At 41.4% G+C, this 25421-nt stretch overlaps 1 protein-coding gene across 1 annotated transcript; it reads left to right on the forward strand.

Annotated features, from left to right (window-relative positions):
• Positions 1–7378: 7378 nt before the first annotated feature.
• Positions 7379–23129, forward strand: LOC140788487 (uncharacterized mitochondrial protein AtMg00860-like). Its single transcript, XM_073137748.1, has 2 exons — positions 7379–7516; positions 22782–23129. The coding sequence occupies exons 1-2, from the start codon at positions 7379–7381 to the stop codon at positions 23127–23129; spliced, it is 486 nt and encodes a 161-aa protein (XP_072993849.1).
• Positions 23130–25421: the final 2292 nt, after the last annotated feature.

The following is a 25421-nucleotide window of genomic DNA, read 5'->3' on the forward strand; positions in this document are numbered from 1 at the left end:
AAATGTTAATTGATCATCATTTGGCGTTTTATTTTTAATAGAGAGGAGTACACAAAATAAAAATGTTAGGTTTTTAGTGTTTCACAATGTGTACAAATACTCTAAGTCTTTATTTATACATAGCATTTCTACAAGTTTTGATAAGGTTCAGATTGAAGAATTTTGAGTTTTAAAGATTTTAAGTCGCAACGTTCGAAGAGCATCCGAACGCACCCTGCAAGCATTCCAAAATTATGAGAGCAGTTTGTGGGCGTGCGAATGTAGCATGCAGCAGTTCGAAGCGCATTCAAAAATTTCAAAAGTAGTTTGTGGCCATTCAAATGCAACCTGTAGTTGTTCGTAGCCCGTTCGAAAATACAGAGAATAGATTTCAACCATTTGACCGTACTTGAAATTCATGTCAGGTCGTTCGAACGTGCACGACTGGTGTTCAAACGCACCATGGAGATTTTATGAAATTTGAAATTCTGTCCGTGAGTCTAGATTTTGCGAAATTTGAAATTCTGTGAGTCTAGATTAGGATGCCCTAACCTAGGATGGTTGGTAATTGCTTTTGAAAAGAAGTTATTGGAGTTATAACATTCTTTCACCAACAAGGTTCATCTCTTCTTCAACGTTTTTATACGCCACAACAAGTTGTTTAAAACTTCACAAAATCAAAACAAGTTTTTGCTGACGTTTTTATATGCCACAAAATTTTTCCTAGTCTATATACAAATGCTACATAAACCCTAGTTGGTAAAGGTTTTTGCTAGGCTTCGCATTTAGGAAAAGATTATTTTCTAGGCTTATAGACGCCGTTGGTAAAACATTTACTAACGTTTAAATGCCAAAAGAAATATGCTAGCTTGTGAAAATAGTCATCGGCACAAATATTTTAGCCAGCAATTATAAACGCCAGTTCATATTTTTACTGTCGATTAATTTATCAGTTTAAGTTGGATGGCGAATATTTACAGACGTCGATAAAAATACATGTATCGATGTTTAGATACACACCAAGAAAAATATATGTATTGACATTTACTAAATGTCAGCAATAAAACTTCAATCGATAGATCTATGCGCTACAAAAAAGATATATTTCAACATTTAGACATACTGACAAATATCGTTATTCGACATTTATTAAAAGCTGGTATAAGTGTTTTCCTTATCATGTTTATGTGTTTGGTCAGCATATAAACACACCAAAAAAATTTTTGAAACCGTTTTCACATGATAAGAAATAAGATATCAATAAGATAAATAACTTGTACTTCAAATAACTTATAATTTCCAAAAGAATGGCAAAATAACTAGTTAGTCTCTTGGATATAACTTCCACAACTTCAATAAAATATAATAAAGTTTGTCTTCAAAAGAAGATATATATGTCCAATACAGAATAAAAATGTATCACATTAACCGGACAATATTTCATAATAACAATTTTCAATTTAAATAGAAATATAATAAATTGTCTTAAGAAAGAAGACATATATAGTACAATACATAATAAAAAAAGTTAAAACTTAAGATCTATGACATTAGTCCACTTCATTTAGACACTTGTTTAATATGTAGAAAAATACAACATATAATCAATTACATTTGTAGATAAAAACCTTATATAAATAAAGGATAGGTAAAACAAGTAACTACAACTTACTAGATATGACAACCAAGTAACTTGATGTGAACTTGGTTCCAATGGAAAATATTTGGGTGTAAAGGAGAGTAGAAGAAGAAGAAGAAGACGACTTTCCCAAAGGGTCTAGGGGGATAAGCCAATTGAGGAGTGATATACCTTGCTAGAGTCTTTTCTTGTTGCATTAGTTATTTAATGTTAGAAAAATAAATTTTCTGTATGTCGCATTCGAACACGGAAGGGGGCACGTTCAAATACCTTTGCGAACGCCTGCATCAGTTCGCAAAAATAAAGAACGCGAAATGTGCATTCAAATGCGGTCGGGTGAGCTCTTTCTCCCTCTCTCTCTCTCTTCTTCTCTCTTCGTCTCTCTCCCTCTCACTATCCCTCTCTCTCTCTCTATCTTTCTCTTTTTCTTACTTTGGGCTCGGGCTCGTCGGAGCCGAGCCGCCGGCGAGAGGCCGGCAACTGGCTGGCCACCAGCTGCCGCTGCCCTCCCCACCGACCCGGTTCCGTAGTTCCCTCCCCTCCTCTCTTTCTTCTCTTCTTCTTTTCTCTTTTCTTCTTCTTCTTCTTCCTTCTTTCTTCTTCCTTTCTTCTTCTTCTTCCTCAATTGTTTCTCCTCTTCTTATTTTATGCACAGTGCTGGGCTCGAGTCCAGCACTATAGCAGGCCAATGCTGGGCCCGAGCTCAGCACTGTAGCAGAGATCCTTTATCCTTTTAATTTTATTATTTATTTATTTAGGTATTTCTGTCTTAATTAATACAAATAGATTTAGACATTATTTATTTTAATAATAATACATATTCATTATTATGATTATTATTAATTAAAGTTTATTGATGATTAATTAAGTTATAAACTATTACACATAAATATAGGTAATACTTATATTTTTTTTTATTTACTTATATGTATATTAGACTAATAGATAGATTTGTAAATTATAATTATTAGATTTATATTCTAATATTCTTATGATATACATTTTAAGTAATTTTATTAATTTATTATACATTATTATTTTGTAACAAATAAGATAATGACTACATAGTCCCAAATTAATCAAGATATAATTTAATTATAATTAGGTTTTTTTATCTATATTTATATTTTATTTATAATAAAAATCTAGCCAATTATAAAATTAAGTAGAAATTCTAAAATCTAATAAATCATCATATTATAATAGGATAAACAACTAACTTTATGTTACTTAAACATTTTCAGATCTCGAACCCCTTATTTGAGACCCCGTGAACCTTGCTAACGAGAAGTGTCACACGGTTGATGGGCGGATGTAAGGGATACGTGGTTTGTATCTTCTGATCTTATCCCTTAGATGCTTTTCTCAAATTAGGTTATATTATATATTTATGTACATGCATGTTTTGGCCTCCAGCATGATTATATGATTTTTGTCTACAAAATGATTATAGTCAAGCATATTTTATCATGCATTCGATTATGCTGATCTAGGATATGAGTACATTGGTGATATATATAGAGATGATTAGAGATGATTCTACTGTTATGATTGTTTACCGAGTTAATCTGTAGCATGAGTATGCATGTGTTGACGATATAGTTGGAGACTACATTGCATCATTTTCTCTTGATTCCTATTCCACCTAAATTCCTGTTATGCATTTACTTGTTATCGTACTGGATATATGCATTTGCTCTGTCATTTAGAAGGAAAGCATGAAATATGATTGATAGGATAGTTGATAGAAAGCGTGAGGATACTCGAGTGGGCACGAGGGTCAAGGCGTGCCTGGAGATGATTGATCGCTCGACATAGTCGCGATCCTGTTGGCCTTATGTCTGAGGTCGTTAGTCTGTGTGCGTAGTAGACATTCGGACACATGCCGTTCGCTAGGACATATGTGGTAAGTTATCCTCACGAGGTTTCTATCAATTATGTAGGTGCCCGGTCTGGATGGATGTTGATACCCTAGCGGGTGGCAAGATATGGTTATATTAGAGATACTCTTACGGGTGGCGGAGTATGCTCCGAGCCTTTGGACATGATATTGAGACCAGGTACCGGGTATTGACTGTGCACAGTGGTCTAGTATGATGATATTATACCGAGATGTCGATGATGATCGTGATGTTGAGAAATACATATAATTTCATTATTATCTGACATACCTGATTATTGAGTGGTCAATATACATCATATATGATTGCATTTGATATCATAACGTGATCATGGTCGGCATGCATCATGTGTCATATTTGAGGGAGAGTTATGATGATAGTATGATACAGAGATTTGTTTACTCATGGTCGAGGATTATATACTTGTATCAGTTATGACATGTTATCTACTTTTCATTTATATATTATTGAGGATACATTCATATACTCATTCATGATATGATACTCTTTCTGATTCATATTATCCAGTACATGATTTACTCTCTATTTGGCATCACTGATTCGGGATAAGATCTATTCACTGAGCCTTTTGCTCATAACTCTCTTTATTTCTTTTCTAACCCCTCAGATTTGTGGTACGTGATAGCGACCTGAGATATCTTGAGAAGATATTTTAGAGTGATGATGAGGTGAGCTATTGATGCGAGACGGTATAGAAGATAATTTAACCAGACATTGAGTTGTATCGTTGTTTGTTATAGTTGTACCTTATTATATCAGATGATGATTTGTATAGTATATGTCAAATTTTATAACACTCGTGTATTAGTTGTTTAGTTGTATCTTGATGGTTTGTTGTGGCCTGTGTGGGCCCTATTAGATTATGTAGTGGTCTACTGTATATTATTATGGACTTGGATATTCATATGTTAACAAGTTTATTTGGTTGATAGTATAATGTATTTAGTGATGGATTATGTGATCATGGATAGGTTAACAGGTTTTAGTTGATGATGTCATGATTATATGTGCACAGGAGAGTATCTGTGCGTGACGGGCCCCGCCCGACCTGTCGCGTGTGCCTTGTGGGCGTGTGGGCGTGCACGTGCCGTGACGGGCGGGAGTGTTACAGTTTAGGTGGTATCAGAGCTTAGGTTTAAGGATGATCTGGCAAACCATCAAGTATAGTAGTTGTCGGTTTATCTTAGGGCTACCCTAGTAGTCAATCTCGATGAGTTTGATATTAATTGGTTGAGATGGGAATCTAGGTTGTGATGTTAAGATTATTAAGTTTTGATACTTGTTGATATTGATAGAAATAAATTGTGATATTGGTATATTGAGAATTTATCTGAGCGACTAATGAGTATCTGTGCGTGACGGGCCCCGCCCGACCTGTCGTGTGCGCCACGCATGCCGTGTGGGCGCGTGGGTGTGCACGTGCCATGCCCGGTGGGGGCGTTCCACTTCTTTATCCTCTCTAGTCTTTCTATCCTAATCTTCCTCCTCCCTCATCACCAACTAGCCACTTCTACTATTAGCAAGGTCTCATCTATCTTCTAATCTCTCTCGTTTATCGAGTCCTCCCTTCTCCTTGGGATCTCGGCCACTTCTCTCTGTTCGTCTTTGTCCATTAAACTACATCAACCATCCACCCTCATCTCTATTATCATCCATAATCCTATCATCTATTCCACCCGTCACCACCACCATCACCCCCACTATAGCGTATTTTCATCCTAGTTATAATTCGAATTTGTGAAGGGCGTAAATACGAAAGTTACGAATCGATCAACCTTACTTTCATAATTTTCTGACTACGGAAGAATATTTGGTGAATATTTTCTTTCAATTGCACGGACAGCTTCCTACAATCAATCCAGATCTTGAAGGGATCGTTCTAGAACTAACATTTGGTATCAGAGCCAGGTGAACCTCAAACCTCCATTAATAGTGGAGACAAGGAAGATGGCATCAACAAGGAGATCATTGGAGAGCACACTAACAAGGGAAGACTCAATCCACCAAAACTCTATGATAACCTCTGATACCAAATGATAGGCTCAAATACCAAATTAATAAGATCTGGAACCAAAAGATCGGCTACAGAACAATTCCTTAAGATCTAAATTTATTATAGGAAGCAGTCTGCGTCACCATGGGAAAATATTCGTCAGATATTCTCCAGTAGTCATAAAATTACAAAACCAATTGGGTTGGATCCGTAAATCCTTGATCTACAACTTTCGTATTTAACCCTTCGCATATTCGAACTGTAGCAGGGACGAAAACATGAAATAACGTGGGTGATAGCGGTGGTGACGGGTGAAGTGGATGTTAGGGTTATGAATGGGTATGGAGATGAGGGTGGATTGTGGAAGTGATTAAGGGAAGTAGACGAAGGGAACGAAGTGGTCGAGATCCCAAAGAAGAGGGGTGGCTCGATAGTCGATGGAGATTAAAAGCGAGGAGAAACCTTGCCAACGGTAGATGTGGAAGGATGGTGAAGAGGGAGGAGGGACGAGTCTAGAAAGAAGATAGAAGGCAAAAAATCAAAAATCCAATAGCATAATGAAGTTGGTTGCCATCCATATATTTATAGAGGCTAGCCAACAAGTCTTAAAATAATATGAAACCCTAATTCTAGAGGATTCCCGTCGATCACATTCGAATGTGCCCAATCCGTTTGAACGCACTCAAAAAAGCTCCTTCTCTAGATTTGCGAACGCGACACAGGTGTTCGAACATGGGCGTTCACAAGGCGTTCGAACGCGGGCGTTCACAAGGCGTTCACAAGGTGTTCAAACGCGGGCATTCACAAGGCGTTCACAAGGGCGTTCGAACGCGACTCCACCTACGTTCGAACGCGACCTATAGAAATTTTTATTTTAATAAAAATTAACACCTAATGCAATAAGAAAAGATCCTAACTATATGTATCACCCTAACCAAGAGGTTGATTCCCTTAGGGTGGCCATGGTAGGACCGAGTCAACCAACGTCCATGGATGTGAACATGGGCTTGGCGGATGAACTTAGGGGCATATTCCAAATATTGCTACATTAGGTGGACGCAATGTAGAATGATTATAATGTCTTGAAGGAATATGTTATGAACCGATCGACTTCGTCATCTCCCCGACGAAGATCAATGCCTTTAGACGGACCAATTGTGGGACCACACTGAACCGATACCCCACAGGTCTAGGTATGATATGTTAATGTCAATGATCCTCTTTTACCTATTCCTACACATCATCCCTAGCCTTTGATACCAAACCCGAGGCCGGCGGTGGTGGAACCCAAGAGGCGTGCGGCACCGGTGCACTTCGTCGATGAAGAAGATTAGCACATAGAGGATGAGGTTGATCCCTTTGGAGATGATGATGGGCGTGCTCGAGGATTTAGAGAAGGAGAGCAACAAGCTCAGCGGTTCAGACCTGAACCAAGGATCTTCCCACTAGTTGCATTGCTAGTATCATCGGTTTAGATGAAATGTCTTTTTACAAGCTCAACAATGCTATCCGGGGGAGAACCGCATGCTTAGAATTTTCAAAATTCCAAGGCAGTGATCCGACGGATTGGGTGTTTCAAGGAACAGTAGAGGACACAAAGGTACTGATGGCAAGCTTTCACCTCCAAGGTACGACATTGCATTGGTATCGATCGGCTATTCGAGGTGGAAGATTTACCGGTTGGGCATACTTTTGTAGGGGGATTACACGTAGATTTGAGACAGCGGCGTATGAAGGTTTTGCTGCCACATTAAGCAAGATTGTTTAGAGCATAGCCGTATTGGAGTACGAAGCAGAATTTGAAAGAGTTAGTAGTCATTGTGAGTCACCTTGGCCCGAACCAATATGAGCACCTTTATTTCAGGATTGCGAGAGGAGATCCAAGCGAATGTTTGTGCTCTATGTTCTACCACTCTTGAGGAGGCTTTTGAGAAAGCCGAGAGGATGGAGCAAAAGCACAAAGCTCTAAAGATGGTAGAGAAAGTAAGTTGGGGCAACCGAGATGGACGATTTGTGCCGAGAACGCCGGTTGGAAATTTTGCAAGTTCAAAGGCAATGGTTGCTAATATTGGAGCACAACCACCTTGAGACCTCTTCCGATGTTAGAGGAGCCACAAGACCCCCCCGTTCGAACTCTCACACCTGCCCAGATTGAGGAGCGAAGAGCGAAGGGCCTTTGCTTTCGATGCGATGAACGTTTCACCCCTGGCCATCTGTGTTCCAAACCGACCGGGTGTGTGATGCTCATTGGCGATCTCAAGGGGGACGATGTGGTTGTTGGTGATAGAGAGTATCCATAGCAGGTCCATGAGGAGGACATGGAGGAAGGCGCGGAGGAAGATATCCAAGCTGAGATATATATGCTTGCATATTCGAGTACTTCCGCGCCGAGGACATTTCGGGTGGACGGACTCGTTAGAAAGCATTGCGTGCACATCCTTATTGATTCAAGGAGTACACATAACTTTCTAGAAGAGAGGTTGGTAAGGAAGTTGGGTTTGGACGCTGAACCGACCGTGGGGTTTGAGGTTGCTATTGGAGACGGCACGAAGCTTCGAGCGGAGAGCTTGTGTCGCCAGGTTGGTATACGGGTGCAAGGACATGACATCATTAAAGACTTTTATCCATTGGCACTGCGAGGAGCGGACATTGTCCTTGGACTCACTGGTTGCAAAGCTTGGGACCCATCATATTTGATTTCTAGAGCATGTGGATGAAATTTAAATAAGGAAACAAAGAGGTGCGGCTTGATGGCTTCGATCCTCGCCGATTCCAGTGATGTAGCCAATGGTGGGGCCACCTTGTGCGAGTGATTGAGCCTATCTTCTTCATTTAGGACTAGTAGGAGATGAGCCTCAAATGAGTCCAGGTACTACAATTGATTTGTCTAATTTATTAGATAAATTTTTTGAACTATTTGAGGAGCTGAAGGAATTGCCACCAAGAAGAACGACGGACCATCACATAGAGATTGTGCCCAAGGCTACACCGGCGAACGTGAGACCGTATCAGTATCAACATGTGCAGAAGGAAGTTATCTCCAAGATGGTGGCCGAGATGCTAGAGCAAGGTCTCATATAACCAAGTCATAGCTCTTAGTCATCGCCCGTGTTATTAATACAGAAGAAGGATGGGTCGTGGCATTTTTGTGATACGATCCTTCCTCGGCTATAGGCTCTGATACCAGCTTGATACGAACCCTCTTTTGGTGCTATGGCTCTGATACCAGATTGTTACGATCTTGCACAGAACTTTAAGATAAGATCCCGAAATATCCCGCCGTTGGATCACTGTGAAATTTTGATATGTTGTAGGCCCGGAAAAGAGCTTTCCAACGGATCTAGTTTCAGGCGAATCGGAGTTGGGGATCTCGAGATATCGTTCGTTTAGTAGACGAACGTCAGGATACTCTGTTTTTGGATTCCGTGGATGAAGGCACGAAATCCTGGGTAATGGTGGATTGTGGAGGGCCGGTGTTGATGGGGTGACACCGGTGTAAAAGTGATGGTGGAAGGGTTATGGATGATGGAAAAGTTAGGGATAGCGATGGATAAATTGGAAGAAGGGGGAGAAGAGGGCCACTCCTAAGGGACTAGGGTGATTGGCCTGTCGAGGGAGATTAGAAGCGGCGTCGCCGGGGAGATTGAGGGAACGGGAGCGAAGAAGACGAAGGAGGCAAGGCAAACTCAATTCTCAATAATCAATTCCTAATTTTGGTTGCCCTACACATACTTTTATAGGCTAACCAACAACTCAATCTTATCCTAAAACACAATCTTATCCTAAAACACAATCTTATCCTAAAACTCAATCTTATCCTAAAACTCAATCTTATCCTAAGGTAAATCCAAGCTCGAGACGACGTCGGTGAAGTCCGAATCGTATCATTTTGTGTCGACTACCGGGCACTAAACACTATCATCATCAAGGACTGGTACCCCATTCTGATCATAGAGGAGCTGCTGGACGAGCTTGTAGGGGCGACCATATTCAGCAAACTTGACTTGAGGGCCGGGTATCATCAAATTAGAGTTCACCTAGCATATGTGCACAAAACTACATTTTGGACTCCGGACGGGTAGTACGAGATCACCAATGCTCCAGCAACTTTTCACGGCCTCATGAATGATATTTTTTAGCCTCTACTGCGACGGTATGTCTTGGTATTCTTTGACAACATTTTGGTGTACAGTAGGACTGAAATGGAGCAGTAGTGGCATTTAGAGGATGTGTTGAATTTGTTGAAGCAAAACCAGCTGAAGATTAAGAAGGCCAATTGCCTATGGGGAGTACCACAAGTAGAATATTTAGGTCACATCATAACAGTGGAAAGAGTGGCGGCGGATCCTCAAAAGGTGGCGTGTATGACAGCTTGGCTAATCCCTACTTCCACCACAGGATTACGCAACTTCTTGGGGTTGATTGGGTATTAGCGTCGCTTCATCGCTGGGTATGGCAAGATTGTTGCTCCTCTCACTTCTTTGCTGAGGAAGGATCCTTTTAGATGGACAGAGGAAGCCAATGTAGCCTTTGAAAATTTGAAAACTGTAATAACAACGAGTTCGTTGTGGAATGCGATGCCTCTGGAGTTGGCATGGGAGCTGTACTAATGCAAGGAGGACGTCCCATAGCCTTTCTCAGCAAGGCTTTATCATAGAAATCCCAGCAATTATCAACCTATGAAAGAAAGATGTTGGAAATCCTACATGTGGTGATAAAGTGGTGGCCTTATTTGATCGGTAGGCAATTTATCATTCCATACTTTATGGGACAGCACATTCACACTCCGGTACATTCACACTCGCACCTTTTCTTCTCCCATTTTTCCTTTCTTTGATGAGCTAAGGTATGCATGTACATCTGACCCGGATGATATGAGGTTGTTACATAAGGTATTGGATGATCTGGAGCGCCATCCGTAGTTGGAGAACCAAGGCGGTTTGCTGCTGGACCGTGGGTGCATTCGGGTGCCCACAAATGACGAATTGCGGCAGAAATTGTTAAAACACTTCTACCAAACTCTAGAGGCTAGTCATGAGGGTGTCTTAAGGACTTATAGGAGGATATCACAGAGTTGCACATGACCAGGACTGAGGCAAGATGTGAGGAGTTTTGTTCGAGCTTACGAAGTCTATCCAAGGGGGAAAGCAACCACATTAAAACTGGTCAGATTACTTCAGCCTCTACCGATACTAGATCGTGTTTGGGAAGATATTTCTATGGATTTCATAGAAGGTCTTCTGATGGTATGTGGTTATTCCATTATTTTTATGGTGTTTGATATATTGAGCAAGTATGTGCGCTTTTCTGCATTGTCACATCCATTTTCAGCCAAGTTAGTGGCTAAAATTTTTGTAAGAGATGTTGCTTGGTTGCATGGCAAGCCATGCACGATTGTCTCGTATTATGATCGTGTATTTGTGAGAGACTTTTGGATGGAGTTTTTCATATTGCAGGGGACTCGATTGAACTTCTGTTCGGCCTACCATCCATAGACGGATGGCTAAACTGAGGTGGTCAATCAAGGCATTGAGCAGTATTTGCGGTGTTTTGTGGGAGAGATGTCGAGACGATGGTTAGAATTCTTACCGTGGGCGGAGTGGTCTTATAACACCACCACTACAGCAGTATTGGCATGACTTCGTTCGAGGTGGTGTATAAGCGTACGGCTTCAACATTATGCGCTTATAACCCAGTGGCATCTACATATCGAACGGAGGTGGATTTAGCATTGATACATAGAGACACCATATTGAGGAAGTTGCATGCCCATCTTAAACTTGCTCAAAACTGCATGAAGCAAGTTTATGATCACAACCATCGGGAGCAGGAGGTTGACATCAGTAATTGGATGTTCGTGAGGGTGCAACCATACCGATAGGTAACCTTGTGTCCGATACAAAACCAGAAGTTAGCACATCGCTACTTCGGTCTATTTCGGGTGTTAGAGCGTATCGGTCCAGTTGCATATCACTTGGAGTTGCTTGAGGGGTCGAGAGTATATCCGGTCTTCCATGTTTTATTGCTGAGGGAGTGGATTGGAGATCATTAAGTCATTGGATCAGTTCTACCGGAGCCTTTGGAGGAGATAGAGATTGTGGAGCCAGTTCGTGTACTTGCTAGGCGCCGATGACGACATGGTACCAAATTGGAGATGGAGGTCCTAGTCGAGTGGCTTGGCAAACCATCCGACGAGGCGACATGGGAGCTGGAGATAGATATTTTGCAGCATTTTCCCGACTTTACACCTTGAGGTGGTAGGGGAAGCGTGGTGGGCTGATACACCTTGCTAGAGTCTTTTCTTATTGCATTAGTTATTTAATATCAAAAAAATAAACATTCTGTAGGTCGCGTTCGAACACGAAAGGGGGGCGCATTCAAACGCCTTTGCGAACGCTTGTATTAGTTCACAAAAATAGAGAACGTGAAATGTACGTTCGAATGCAGTTGGGCGCGTTCGAGGGCCCGGATCAATTCACATCGACAGAGAACGTCTTTTGTGCGTTCGAAAGTGGTCGACCCCGTTCGAACACGATCGGTGAGAGTCTACTAGAATTAGGGTAAATAATTGTTATTTTGACTTGTTGGCTAGCCTCTATAAAGGTGTGGATGGCAGCCAAAATCATGATGATGATTGAATATTGGTTTCTACCCTCCTCTATCCTCTCTAGTCTTTCTACCCTAATCTTCCTCCTCCCTCTTCACCAACCAGCCACATCTACCGTTGGCAAGGTCTCATCTATCTTCTAATCTCCCTTGTCTGTCGAGTTCTCCGTCCTCCTTGGGATCTCGGCCACTTCTCCCCCATTGTCTTTATCCCTTAAACTACATCAACCATCCACCCTCATCTCCATTATCATTCATAACATTATCATCCACTCCACCCGTCACCACCACCATCACCCCCACTATAGCGTATTTTCGACCCAATTGTAGTTCAAATCTGTGAAGTGCGTAAATACGAAAATGTAGATCCGAAAGTTACGGATCGAGAACCTTGGTTTCATAATTTTCTGACTACGGGAGAACATTTGGTGAATATTTTCCCTCAATTATGCGGACTACTTCCTACAATCAATCCAAATCTTAAAGGGATCATTCCGTAACTTACCAAGGAGATTAGAGGCGGCATAGCCGTGGTAGGAGAGAATGAGAGAGAAGGAAAGGAGAAGATTTGGGGAAGAAACTCAATTCATTCAATAATCATCATAAGGTTGCCTTCCACATATTTAGAGGCCAACCTAATAAGCAAAATAGTCAAAACATAGCCCTAGAAATAGTGCAGATTTGTCGAACGCATTCGAACACGGTCGAGCGCGTTCAATGCGCTAATTACATTCTTTGTATTTGTGAATGTATGTAGACGTTCGAACGGGAGCGTTCGAATGAGACATCGAATGTGCTAAATATGTTCTCTGTATTTGAGAACGTATGCGGACGTTCGAATGCGACTTCCCTGCGTTCGAACCCAACAATTAGAAAAAAATTTATTCAAGAAAGAAAATAAAAAAAACTCTACTCGAGATAACTAAGTCCAATCCCAATCATATCGATCCACCATGCTTCCGCCACCTTGTCCTCAAGGTGTGAAATGAGAGAAACAATCAATGATGTCCAACTCAAGCTCCCATGTAGACTTGCCGGACAGCCTGCCGAGCCACTCTACTAGAATCTCTGTCTCTAGTCATCCTGCTCCCCGTCTCCTACGCCTAGCAAGCACACGAACTAGCTCTAGAACTCTCATCTCTTCAATCGGCTCTAGTATATCCAACCCCACCATTTGGTTGACGCCTACTCAAGCCCGCAACAAGGACACGTGGAAAATGGGTGTATCCGTGATCCCTCTAGAAGCTTCAATCTATATGCGACGGGGCCAACTTGCTCCAATACACAAAAGGGCCCAAAGTAGCGATGCACTAATTTTTGATTGTGCACCGGTCTCAATATCACTTGCCGATAAGGCAAAACGCGCACAAACACAAGATCTCCAACCGCGAACTCCAACTCGCGATGTTGGCGGTTGTAAATTTGCTTTATTTGGTTTTGTGTTGATGCCATGTGAGTCCTAAGCCTCCGTAAGGTGACGTCTCGATCAATCAACTCTAGATCTGCCTCCGTTCGCACTACTGTCGCCTCTAGGTCATATGTCCATAGGGAAGGTGGGAGTCTGTCAAACACTGCTTCAAAGGGTGTCATCCCTATGCTGGTGTGAGACACAGTGTTGTAGGACCACTCTGACCAAGGAAGGTAATCACGCCATCTCCTCGTATGCTCTCTGACGAAGCATCGCAAATATTGCTCAATGCCCCGGTTAACCACCTCAGTCGGCTATCTTGTTTGACGGTGGTAAGCTGAACTAAGATTTAACCAGGTCCCCTAAAGTGTGAAGTACTCCGTCTAGACATTGCTGATGAAGACTCTATCACGGTCAGACACGATTGAGCGCGGCATGCCATGAAGCTTGGCCATGTCGCGCACGAACACCTCAACAACTGCCTTTGTCGAATATGGGTGCGCTATGGTTGAGAAGTGACCATATTTGCTCAGCCTGTCTATCACCGCAAAGATGACAGAATACCCTCTCACTAGCGATAGCCCCTCAATGAAGTCCATAGAGATATGCTCCCAAATGCGCTTTAGAACGGGCAAAGGCTGTAGTAGTCCAATCGACCTCAAGGAATCAGTCTTTGATGTTGACAAATATCACAATCCTGCACGAATCTCTTCAGCTCCTTCTTCATTCCAATCCATATACAACTCTAGGAGAGCCTCTTGTAGGTCCTCAAGAGGCCCTCGTGTCCCACCTCTGGTGTGGAATGGAAGAAATCCATGAGTTGCCTTCGCAAAGCATCATCCCTGGGTACTTGGATGCGCCCACGATCCAACAGTAGTCCTCCTCTGCTCTCAAGCTCTGATACGATCTCCCCTTAGGCTAATGCTCGATCTCTTTTAATTTCCTGATTTGAACTAGATTTGGCATGGAATTTTAAAATAAGATCCTGAAATATTCTGCCATTTGATAGACCTGAAATTTTGATATGTTGTAGCCCAGAAAATATCTATCCAAAAAATCTAGTTTCAAGCAAATCAGATGTGGGGATCTCGAGATATCATCCGATTAATGAACAAAGGTCAGGGTGGTCTGTTTTGGATCCGTGGATGGAGGCACGTGATCCTAGGTGATGGTGGTTGAAGGTGGATCGACGTTAATGGGGGAAGGGATATGGTTGATGGAAGGATTAGGACAAGTGTTGGATAGATTGGAAGAAGGGGGAGGAGAGGGCCACCCCTAAGGGACTAGGGTGATTGGCCGGTCGAGGGAGGTTAGAAGCGGCGTCGCCGGGGATGAGAGAATGGGAACGAAGAAGATGAAGGAGGCAAGGCAAAACTCAATTCTCAATAATCAATGATGATTTTGGTTGCCATCCACATCCTTTTAGAGGCTAACCAACAACTCAAAATTAACCCTAACAATACAATTTTCGTCGACCACGTTCGAACGCGCCCAACTGCGTTCGAACGCACCGAGTTCACTCCTCTCTGGATTTGCGAATGCGATGCAGGCGTTCGAACGTGCCTGTTTCCCACTTCTTTGAATTTTTGAACGCGATGCAGGCGTTCACAGTGCGTTCGAACGCACAATGCACACTCTTCATCCACGTTCACAACTCCGTTCACAACCGCGTTCAAACTCACTCCACCCGCGTTCGAATGCGACATACAAAAAAATAATTTTCGTGGAAATTAAATACTAAAATATGAAACAAAGACACTCCTAAAGTGACTATGCTTAAGACGACATCGGTGAAGTCCGAATCGTATCAAGCTCAGGGTGACTCATGGGGTCACTCTCTATCTTAAGTATCAACCTAAACACCTTTGGATCCGTGGCGCCTGTAGTCCTCAAATCAGCAAGAAAGAGAAATACTAGTGCAGAATAGGCTGCAAGCTCGGCGAGCACAGGCTACCGTGAGAGTGCGTCCACCACCTTATTTTTTGTCCCCTTTTTGTACTACAAGTCGTAGTTGTATCCTAGCAGCTTGGTGACCCACCTCTATGGTGCCGGACTGTGAACCCGCTGCCCCCTGAAGAATTGCAAACTCCGCTAGTCCGTTCGGATCACAAATCGTCATCCGATCAAGTATGGTCTCCACTTGATCACCGCGTGCAGGATAGCGAGCTTCTCTCGCTCGTATGTAGAAAGCTACTATGACCTCCCTCATAAGGCCTTGCTAAGATAAGCAATAGGTCTCCCGGACTGCATAAGAACAGCCCCTATACTCGACCCGGATGCATCGCACTCAATCACAAATGACTTTGTGAAATCAGGTAGCGCCAACACCAATACTATCACCATGGCAATCTTCAGCTCCTGACTCACGCTCAAAAATACCTTATAAGAACAACGGTCATTTGTAAAATAGAATAGGGTTGTCGAATCCATAGGGAGATAGTTGTAAAAAGTACACTGAAAGGATACAAGGAGATACCACGTAAATTACTACTGTTTATAAAAAGTTAAATAAAAATAATAAGCAAGTAAGATAAATTGGGAAGAGAGTGACTAGGCATTGGGGCTCTCTCATAATATTTAGATTTTATCAGTTTTTAAATTCAATCTTTATAACTCAATTTAGAGGTTTCATGTAACAACCCAACTCTCTCACTCTACTCTCTCTCTACTCTCTCTCGCACTCTTTCCTCTCCTCGTTGCCGACGTCGGCCTGTCGCCACCTCCCCCGAAGCCGCCGCCGCTGGTGAGATCCCTCATTCCCCTTCTCTTTCCTTTTCTTCCTCTCTCTCTCTCTCTCTCTCTCTATCTTTCTTGCCCGAGCTCGGACTAGTCGGAGCCGAGCCACCAGCGAGAGGCCGGCCGCTGGCTAGCCAGCAACGGTCGGTGACCTCCCCGCCGGCCCAGGTCTGCAACCCCCTCCCTCACCTTCTCTCTTTCTTCTCTTCCTCTTCTCTTCTTCTTCTTCTTCTTCTTCTTCTTCTTCTTCTTCTTCTTCTTCTTCTTCTTCTTCTTCTTATTCTTTCTTCTTTCTTCTTATTTCTTATTTCTTCTTCCTTTCTCCTTTCTTTTCCCTCAGCTCCCTCCTCTCTTCTTCTTCTCCTTCTCCTCCTTTCTTCTTCTTCTTCTTCTTCTTCTTCACCTTCTTCTTCTTCTTCTCCTTTCTTTCTTTTTATTCTTCTTTCTCAACTTCTGCTCCTTTTTTCTGCATAGTGCTAGGCTCGGCCTAGCACTGTAGCAGGCAATGCTGGGCCGAGCCCAGCATTGATGGCAGTGTTTTAATTAATTATTTATTTATTTCTTTTATTGATGTTATTTATTTAGGTTTTTCCTTCTTAATTAATGTAAATAGATTATTTAGACATTAATTATTTTAATAATAATATATATTCTTCAATATGATTAGTATTAATTATAATTTGTATAATCAATGATTAATTACATATAAATATAAGGAATACTCATATTTATTTATTTATATCTCTATTAGATTAATATATAGATTTGTAAATTATAATTATCAAATTTATATACTAATATTTTTATGAGATACATTTTAAATAATTCTAATAATTTATTATACATTATTATTTTGTAACAAATAAAATAATCGGCTTATGTATTTCTTTATTATTTTATAAAGTAATGACTACGTAGTACCTAATTAATCAAGATATAATTTAATTATAATTAGGTTTTTATCTATATTTTTATTTTTATTTATAATTAAAAAATCTAGCCAGTTATAAAGATAAGTAGAAATTCTAAAATCTAATAAATCATCATATTTTACTTGAACAGATTTTAATTAGATGAATGACTAACTTCTTGTTACCTAGACATCTTTCTGAAATTATGATATATTATATTTTATGTGCACGCATGTTTTGGCCTCTAGCATGATTATATGACCTTATATATAGATGATTTCAGTCAAGCATATTTTATCATGCATTTGATTATGTTGATCTGAGATATGAGTACATTGGTGATATATAGAGATGATTATACTATTATGATTTTATGTCGGGATGATCTCTATCATGAGTATGCATGTGATAGATTAGCAAAAGTATACATGTGTTAGATACATAGTTAGAGTCGGCATTGCATCATTTTTCTCTTAGCTTCTTTATCACCTAAATTCCTGAGTTGCATGATTTGTTGCAGTACTGGATATATGCATATGATTTATCATATATAGGAAGTCATAAAAGTACATGTGCATGTGTATGTAATGTGATATGATGTGATAGCTGCAATGGTATCTGGTCCGGACTAGTACTGGACATACTCTTAGCATATGACAGAGTATGGTAATGGCTGATGGTAGTACTCTTAGCGTATGACAGGGTACAACTATAATTGATATATCCTTAGCGTATGGCAGGGTATGATTACTTTCTTCTGAGATACCCTTAGCGTATGGTAGGGTATGATTTATCTAAAGAGATACCCTTCGCGTATGGCAGGGTATGATTTATCTATAGAGATACTCTTAGCATATGACAGGGTATGCTTTGAGCTTGTGACATGATGTGTATCGAGTTTGGGGCCGGGTACTGTAGTCCAGCATGATGAATGATATTCAGAGTTGAGACAGATGATTGTGATAGTGAGAGATATGTGGATTATATCTGGCTCTAACATATATGATTATCTAGTGGTTGGCATGCATCATGCATCATCATTGATGTGACTAGTATCATTGGATCATAATTATTATATATGATATGTTGTTATATTCGGTGATGTTATATGGTAATTTTATCATGTGATATATTTTTTAGCTGAGAATATAATATGCTCATTCATGAGAATTGATTTCATTCATATATATGTCATTGAGGATACATATATACATGCTTATACATGGCATCATGCTGCTTTCTGATTCATATTATCTAGTACATGATTTACTCTCTGTTTGGCATCACTGATTCGGGGTAAGGTCTATTCACTGAGCCTTTTGTTTATGACTCTCTTTATTTCTTTTCTATCCCCCACAGATAATATGGTACGTGATACCGACTCGAGATATTTCGAGGAGATATTTTAGAAAGATGAGGTGAGCTATAGATGCAAGATGGTATAGAAGATAGTTTAATCAACTTTAGCACATGTAGTTTGGGCAGAATTTCTCTCAACTTTATTTTAATATTAAAATATAATTTTGAATCAATAATTTATCATTTTATAAACTGAAACATGAATTTAGATAAACCTATTTAAACAACTAGAAAGGCACTTATAGTTTCAATTAAGCTAGTATTCTTAATATTATAAGGGTATTTTTATGCACTTATCACACTCCCCAGCTAGCTTATTGCTAGACTCTAGCAATTTCAAGTGTAGAAAACTCCTCGAGATATATTTATATATAATATATATTTATGCCACTTTCATAGAGAACACGATTGCATTTGGTAGATGCAACAAGCCGTTAAACTCCTAGGTTACCTTCCTAGACGAGTGTTGTCTCGTGATGGTTTTCAGTAATGCTACCCATAAACATTTAAAAACATACAAAAGATTTAAGGAATATAGACTTAATGCAGGATAATAAGATCATAAGCTCATACTCATGTGTTTAGTAAAAAGATAATTTCTTATTTTTAAGAACAGCATCAATTAAAGTAAAGAGGATAAGCGATGTGCTCAAAAGTTTGTCATATGAATAAGAAACTTCTACCTTCTTTTAGGTAAACCATTAAATCCATTCCTAGATTTTACTTTCTCTTTTTTTAATCATATTATTCCATGAACACTTTTCGCTTCTTGAGACGATTATGCTCTATACTTTAGTACAATTAATTTAGCATTTCTAACGTTGAATCTGCGAGAAAGATAGACTCTTCTGCAGGTACTAATGTGCCGGTGATTGGTTTAAATCTTCGACCGTTGACTTTATAGACACGCCCATCTTTAGGATATTCTACTTCTATTGTGCCATTTTCAAATATGCGCTTGATGATGAAGAGTCCATTCCATCTAGATCTCAAATTGCCGGGATGTAAATGCAGTCTAGAATCATATAGAAGAACTTGTTGATCCTATACAAATTGTTTTCTTACTATTCTCTTGTCATGGAAGGCTTTCATCTTATCTTTTGATATTTTAGTGTTCTCATAAGCATTAGTGAATCAATGCGTGTGAAAGTGGAAGAAGACGAATCACGGAGACGGACCTAGCCAAGAGGACTTTCGTGTATACGGCTCACTTCATCTACACTTGGTTGGGTTTACATGTCCGATCATTAGACTTTCAAAGGGTGAAAGAAGTGGAAGACTTCATTTTTACTGAATCACTTTCATCAGTTGAAGGAGACAAGGCTTCTGGCCCAACCTGAGGGCGGGTCCCACTGGAGAGGAGAGTTTTGACTGCGGGAGAGGCAGGTCCGAGTTTATGCAATAGGGAGCAGAGCAGGTAGGTCTTCTCCACGCCACACTTGAAGAGCATCTGCTCCCCCTAAACTATAACAGGTCCCATCTCTCTCCAAACCTAACGTGGTAGTTTCCCATCATAGGGCTTTCTATCTATAGATTGAGCCATTACCCACCAAGGATCCCATTCGTTCAGAACTCAGTTGACTGCTTCTATAAATAAGGCGGAGCGTCCTTGGGCCCGCTAAGCTAAAGTCTTTAGCCCTATGAGAGAGAAATTCAATTCCAAAGGTAAGAAGATCTCCCTGACCCACCGACCTGGAATCGAATGAGTTTGCTAATCTCTGTTATGTAACCCCCCGCCCTTAGTTCTCCTGTGCTGTACGTTGTATATGATCCATCTATTGAAGAAAGGCCTAGAGTAATGCCATAGCTTTTTGTTTTTTTTTTGCATCCAAATCTTTATTTCGCTCCAACGCTCTCCTTTGGTTTCAATCTCCATAACAGCTTGGCAGATAGTGCTTTGTTTGTTTGCCCATCTTTTGAATTCCATCCAAGGCCGCTTTTTGTCACTTTCTTTTTCCCGATTAGCGAAAAAGGGCTTGAGTTATCAGATAGTTCTCTCCCCTCGGCAAAGTGGATAGGAAAGAGTGAAGCTTCCATTCCACTAGCAAAGAATAAGGAGAGTGACTTTCTCTTTTGAACCGAGCTCTCTCTTAAGCTGACTTGAAAAAAAAAACAGTGGTACACCCCTCAGAGATATAGGGACCACCATGCTCATTGTATCGGGATTCGGAAAGGATGATAGGGATTCTCCGACTATCCGAACTTTTAGTCTCTTTCTGTTCCCGCTTCGAATGGGAGATATGCAACTCCTCCAACTCAATTACTTAGAGTTTGCGTACATAATCTACTTCAGTCAGGTTAAACTTGAAATTCTTTATAGCCCAATATGCTTTATGTTCGAGCTCTACTTGAAGGTGACAAGGTTTACCAAAAAAAAGTCTATAGAGGGACATACCCAAAATTGTTTTATATGCGGTACGGTACGCCCAAAGTGCATCAATAAGGTGCAATGACCAATCCTTGCAGTTAGGATTAACCGTTTTTGCCAAGATATGTTTGATCTCCCTATTGGCAAGCACTACTTGCCCATTTGTTTGCGGGTGATAAGGTATAGAGATTTTATGAACGACACCATATTTACACATCAAACCTTCAAATCGATGATTAAAATGAGAGCCTTGATCACTAATAATCACTTGTGGTGACCCAAAATGTGATAAAACATTTTCTTTTGAAAACATGACAATAGTAGTACGATCATTATTTCTACATGCTATAGCTTCAACTCATTTCGATACATAATCCACTGCTACAAGAATATAAAGATAACCAAACGATAGTGCAAACGGTCCCATTAAGTCTATCCCCCAACAATCAAAAATATTTCGAACGTGGTCGTCGAAAATTCACTATTTCTAGGGTTAATAATTGTCATTTTTTGAATTGTTTGGTTAGCCTCTAAATGTGTGGATGGCAACCAAGAAGTCATTATTAAATGAATTGAGTTTTTTCCCTAATCTTCTTCTCCCTCGTTCCCTCATTCCCCGGCTCCGCCGCTTCTAACCTCCCTCGACCGAACACTCATCCTAGTCCCTTAGGGGCGGGGCGGCCTACTTCTCCCCCTTCTTTAAATCTGTCTACCCTTGCCCTAATCCTTTCCATCATCCATAACCCTTCCACCACCACTTACCCACCAGTGCCACCCCATTATCGTCGGTCTACCACCATCTATCCTCACCTTGGATCTCGTGCCTCCATCCACGGATCCATTGACGGACTCCCTGATGTTCATCTACTTATCTGATAATATCTCCAGATCCCACAGTCCGATTTCCTAAAATTAGATTTGTTGGAAAACTCTTTTCCAGGGCTACAACATATCAAAGTTTCACATCGATTTGACTGCTAGAACTTCCAGACCCCTTTTCCAAAGTGCCATGCCAAATCTTGTCCAGATCTGAAAACGAGATAGATCAAATGTTAGCCCAAGGGGAGATTGTATCAAAATAAGATTTTTATAGGTTGCGTTCGAACACGCTTATGAACGTCTGCAGACGTTCACAAATACAGAGAATGCATTTGGGGCGTTCGAATGCGTTCAAACGCGTCGGACCCCATTTGAACACGGTTAGCAAAAATCCATTGTGTCTAGGGTTAATAATTGTAATTTTTGAAATGTTTGGTTAGCGTCTTAATGTGTGGATGGCAACCAAAAAGACGATATCAAAGAATTGAGTTTTTGCCCTAATCTTCTTCTTCTCCTTCTCTCTCGTTCCTTCATCCCACGGCTCCGCCGCCTCTAGCCTCCCTCGACCGGCCACTACCCTAGTCCCTTAGGGCGGCCCACTCCTCCCCCTTCTTCAAATCTCTCTACCTTCACCCTAACCTTTTCCACCCTCCATAGTCCTTCCACCACCACCTTCATTACCAGTGCCACCCCATTATCGCCATCCTATCACCTCCATAATCCACCTAAGGTTTCATGCCCCAATCTACGGATCCAAAGAACGGACTCCCTGATGTCCTCCCACTTATCCAAATATAACTCCAGATCCTGCCGTCCGATTTACGTAAATTTAGATTCATTGGAAAGTTCTTTTCTAGGGCCTGTTAGAATTTTACGTTGATACGACGACTGTATTTCCAGGAATCCTCTTCTAAAGTTCAATATAAGATCCCGTCCAGATCTAAAAATGGGATAGATCAAACCTTAATATAGGGGAGATCGTATCACAAAAGTTGGTTGGATCATTTACATCACTTGAAGGAGGTCTTGAATTTATTACAGCAACATGAGTTGAAGGTCAAGCTATCTAAATGTTTATGGGGAGAGCAACAAGTGTACTACCTTGGGCATATCATCTCAACCTCAGGCATTGCAACCGACCTAGGGAAGATAGCTTGCATGATGGAGTTGTCAACGCCGAAGAACCCCAAGGAACTACGAGAATTTTTGGGTTTAACAGGATACTACAAGCAGTTTGCAACGGATTATGAGAAGATTGCTGCCCCATTGACTCCAGTGTTAAGGAAGGACAAGTTCATTTGGAGTGAGAAGGCCATCATAGCCTTTGAAGCCCTTAAGACTGCCATGACCGTAGATCCCGTACTTGCATTGCTCGACTTTACCAAATAGTTTGTGATGGAGTGTGATGCTTCAGGGGTTGGCATAGGAGCTGTCTTAATGCAGGAGGGACGACCTATTGCTTATCTTAGCAAAGCCTTATCTAATGGTTCGAGGCATTTGTCGACATACGAGTGTGAGATATTGGTGATTTTGAATGCGATCACCAAGTGGCGACCTTACCTTATTGGTCGATGCTTTTTTATCCGGAGGGACAAGTAGAGTTTACCCTGCTTCTTGAAAAAAATGAGTACATACACTAACATAGCAAAGATGGGTGTCAAAACTCATGGGATATGACTACGAAATGGTGTACAAGAAGGGGAGATAAAATAGGGCTGTGATACGATTCAGACTTCATCGATGTCGTCTCGAGCATGGATACACTTTAGGGGTGTCTTTTATTCTTGTTTTACTGTTTATTTCAGGAAAAAAACATGTATGTCACATTCAAACGCGAGTGGGGTGCGTTCAAACACGTTTGTGAATGCCTACATCAGGTTCACAAATACAAAGAATGCAAAATGTGCATTCGAACGCGATCGAGCGCGTTCGAACGTGCGAACGCGATCGACGAAAATCCACTATTTCTAGGGTTAATAATTGTCATTTTTGAATTGTTTGGGTTAGCCTCTAAAGTTGTGAATGGCAACCAAGGAGTCATTATTTAATGAATTGAGTTTTACCCTAGTCTCCTTCATCTTCTCTCTCATTCTCTTGTTCCCCGGTGCCGCCGCTTCTAACCTCCCTCGATCGGCCACTCACACTAGTCCCTTAGGGGCGGCCCACTCCTCCCCCTTCTTCCAATCTATCTATCACCTTGCCCTAACCCGTTCCATCATCCATAATCCTTCCATCTCCACTTACTCACCGGTGTCACCCCATTATTGCCGGTCCACCACCATCCACCATCATCTAGGATCTCATGCTTCCATCCACGGATCCATAGATAGACTCCTTGATACTTCATGAACGATATCTCGAGATCCCATCGTTTGATCCGACGACGGCATCTTTCGGGATCATTTTCTAAAATTCTGTGTCAGATCTAGTCCAGATCTAAAAAATAAGATAGATCGAACCTTAGCCTAAGGCGAGATCGTAACAAGAGTGGTATTAGAGCCACCGTTTCTCGGACACGCGCTTCCTATGATGAAAACCAGTACCATGGCTACACGACGAAATGAGGAAGACGAGATTTCCCCAATAGAGGAGGGGGAAACGGCTGCGGGAACTTCCACTCGCGGAACCGCCCGACCAAATCTGAATACGAAAGGGCCTAGCATTCGAGCCATTTATCGGATAACTTTCTGAACAAATGGCCATCAATAATCAGATGATGAGGGAGATGATATGGGAAATATGGGCGCTAATGGTCGACAACCATGTGAACCATTATTGAATGGAGGAAGACCACTAATGGTCGCTGGATATCCCTCATAAGAATCCTCATCAGTGGTGAGAGTGATGATCCAAAATCGCGAGTTCCAACACTTGGGCCGCCTTACACCACGTCCCTTTGCAACCTTGGCGAGTTGGCAACCAAGGAGAAATTGCGTATGGCCTCTAGCGACCTTCCACCATTCTCCTAAGTCAATCGACGATCGACCGTGACAACGTCGTCATCGACGATAATGTTGCAGCTCCCCACCGAGCTACAACTCGTAGGAGAAGGCCGCAATCTTCCACCCACAGTAGCATCGGCCGTTGACAGCCCCGTAAAGACCTCGTGGGCTGCTGCTTTTCTCACCCAGACGGCCAAAAGCTTCTTGCCATGGCTACGACTAAATGAAGAAGAAGGAGATGAAGATTTTGTTTTTATCAACCTCAACCTTCCACAGCAGTCAACCGGCGCCACCCCAAGAGGGACCTTAGCAGTAGCTTTTTCATATTCCAGACGGCTGAAGGCTCCTTGTCGTGGCTGTGATGGGACAGAAAAGAAGGAGATGAAGATTTTATTTTTTGGGCCAACTTCGGCCTTCCATCGCCGCCGACTGCCGCCACATCGCTGGGAACCCTGCCAAAGCAACTACTAGAGGTGGTCATTGCTCAGCCATGGTTACACGTGCTAAGGCAACTCCTATGGCAACGGCTGATGGAGAGGGAATTATGGGAGAAATATTAGGGATTTCAAATTTTTTTTGAAAACCCTAAGTGGTTAGAATTTCAAGATGGCTACATGGTTAGGATTGACCAAGATGAATTGCTAGACATGAGTTGGGTTGAACCTAAGATCCAAGGGGGTCAAGTCATGTGTGAGTCATCTCTGGACTTGGGGACTCAATTAAGTCAAATAAGGGACAT

The sequence above is a fragment of the Typha latifolia genome, chromosome 5 (genome assembly GCF_019914945.1).
Source record: "Typha latifolia isolate L0001 chromosome 5, TyphaL0001v2, whole genome shotgun sequence".
Classification (NCBI taxonomy): Eukaryota; Viridiplantae; Streptophyta; class Magnoliopsida; order Poales; family Typhaceae; genus Typha; species Typha latifolia.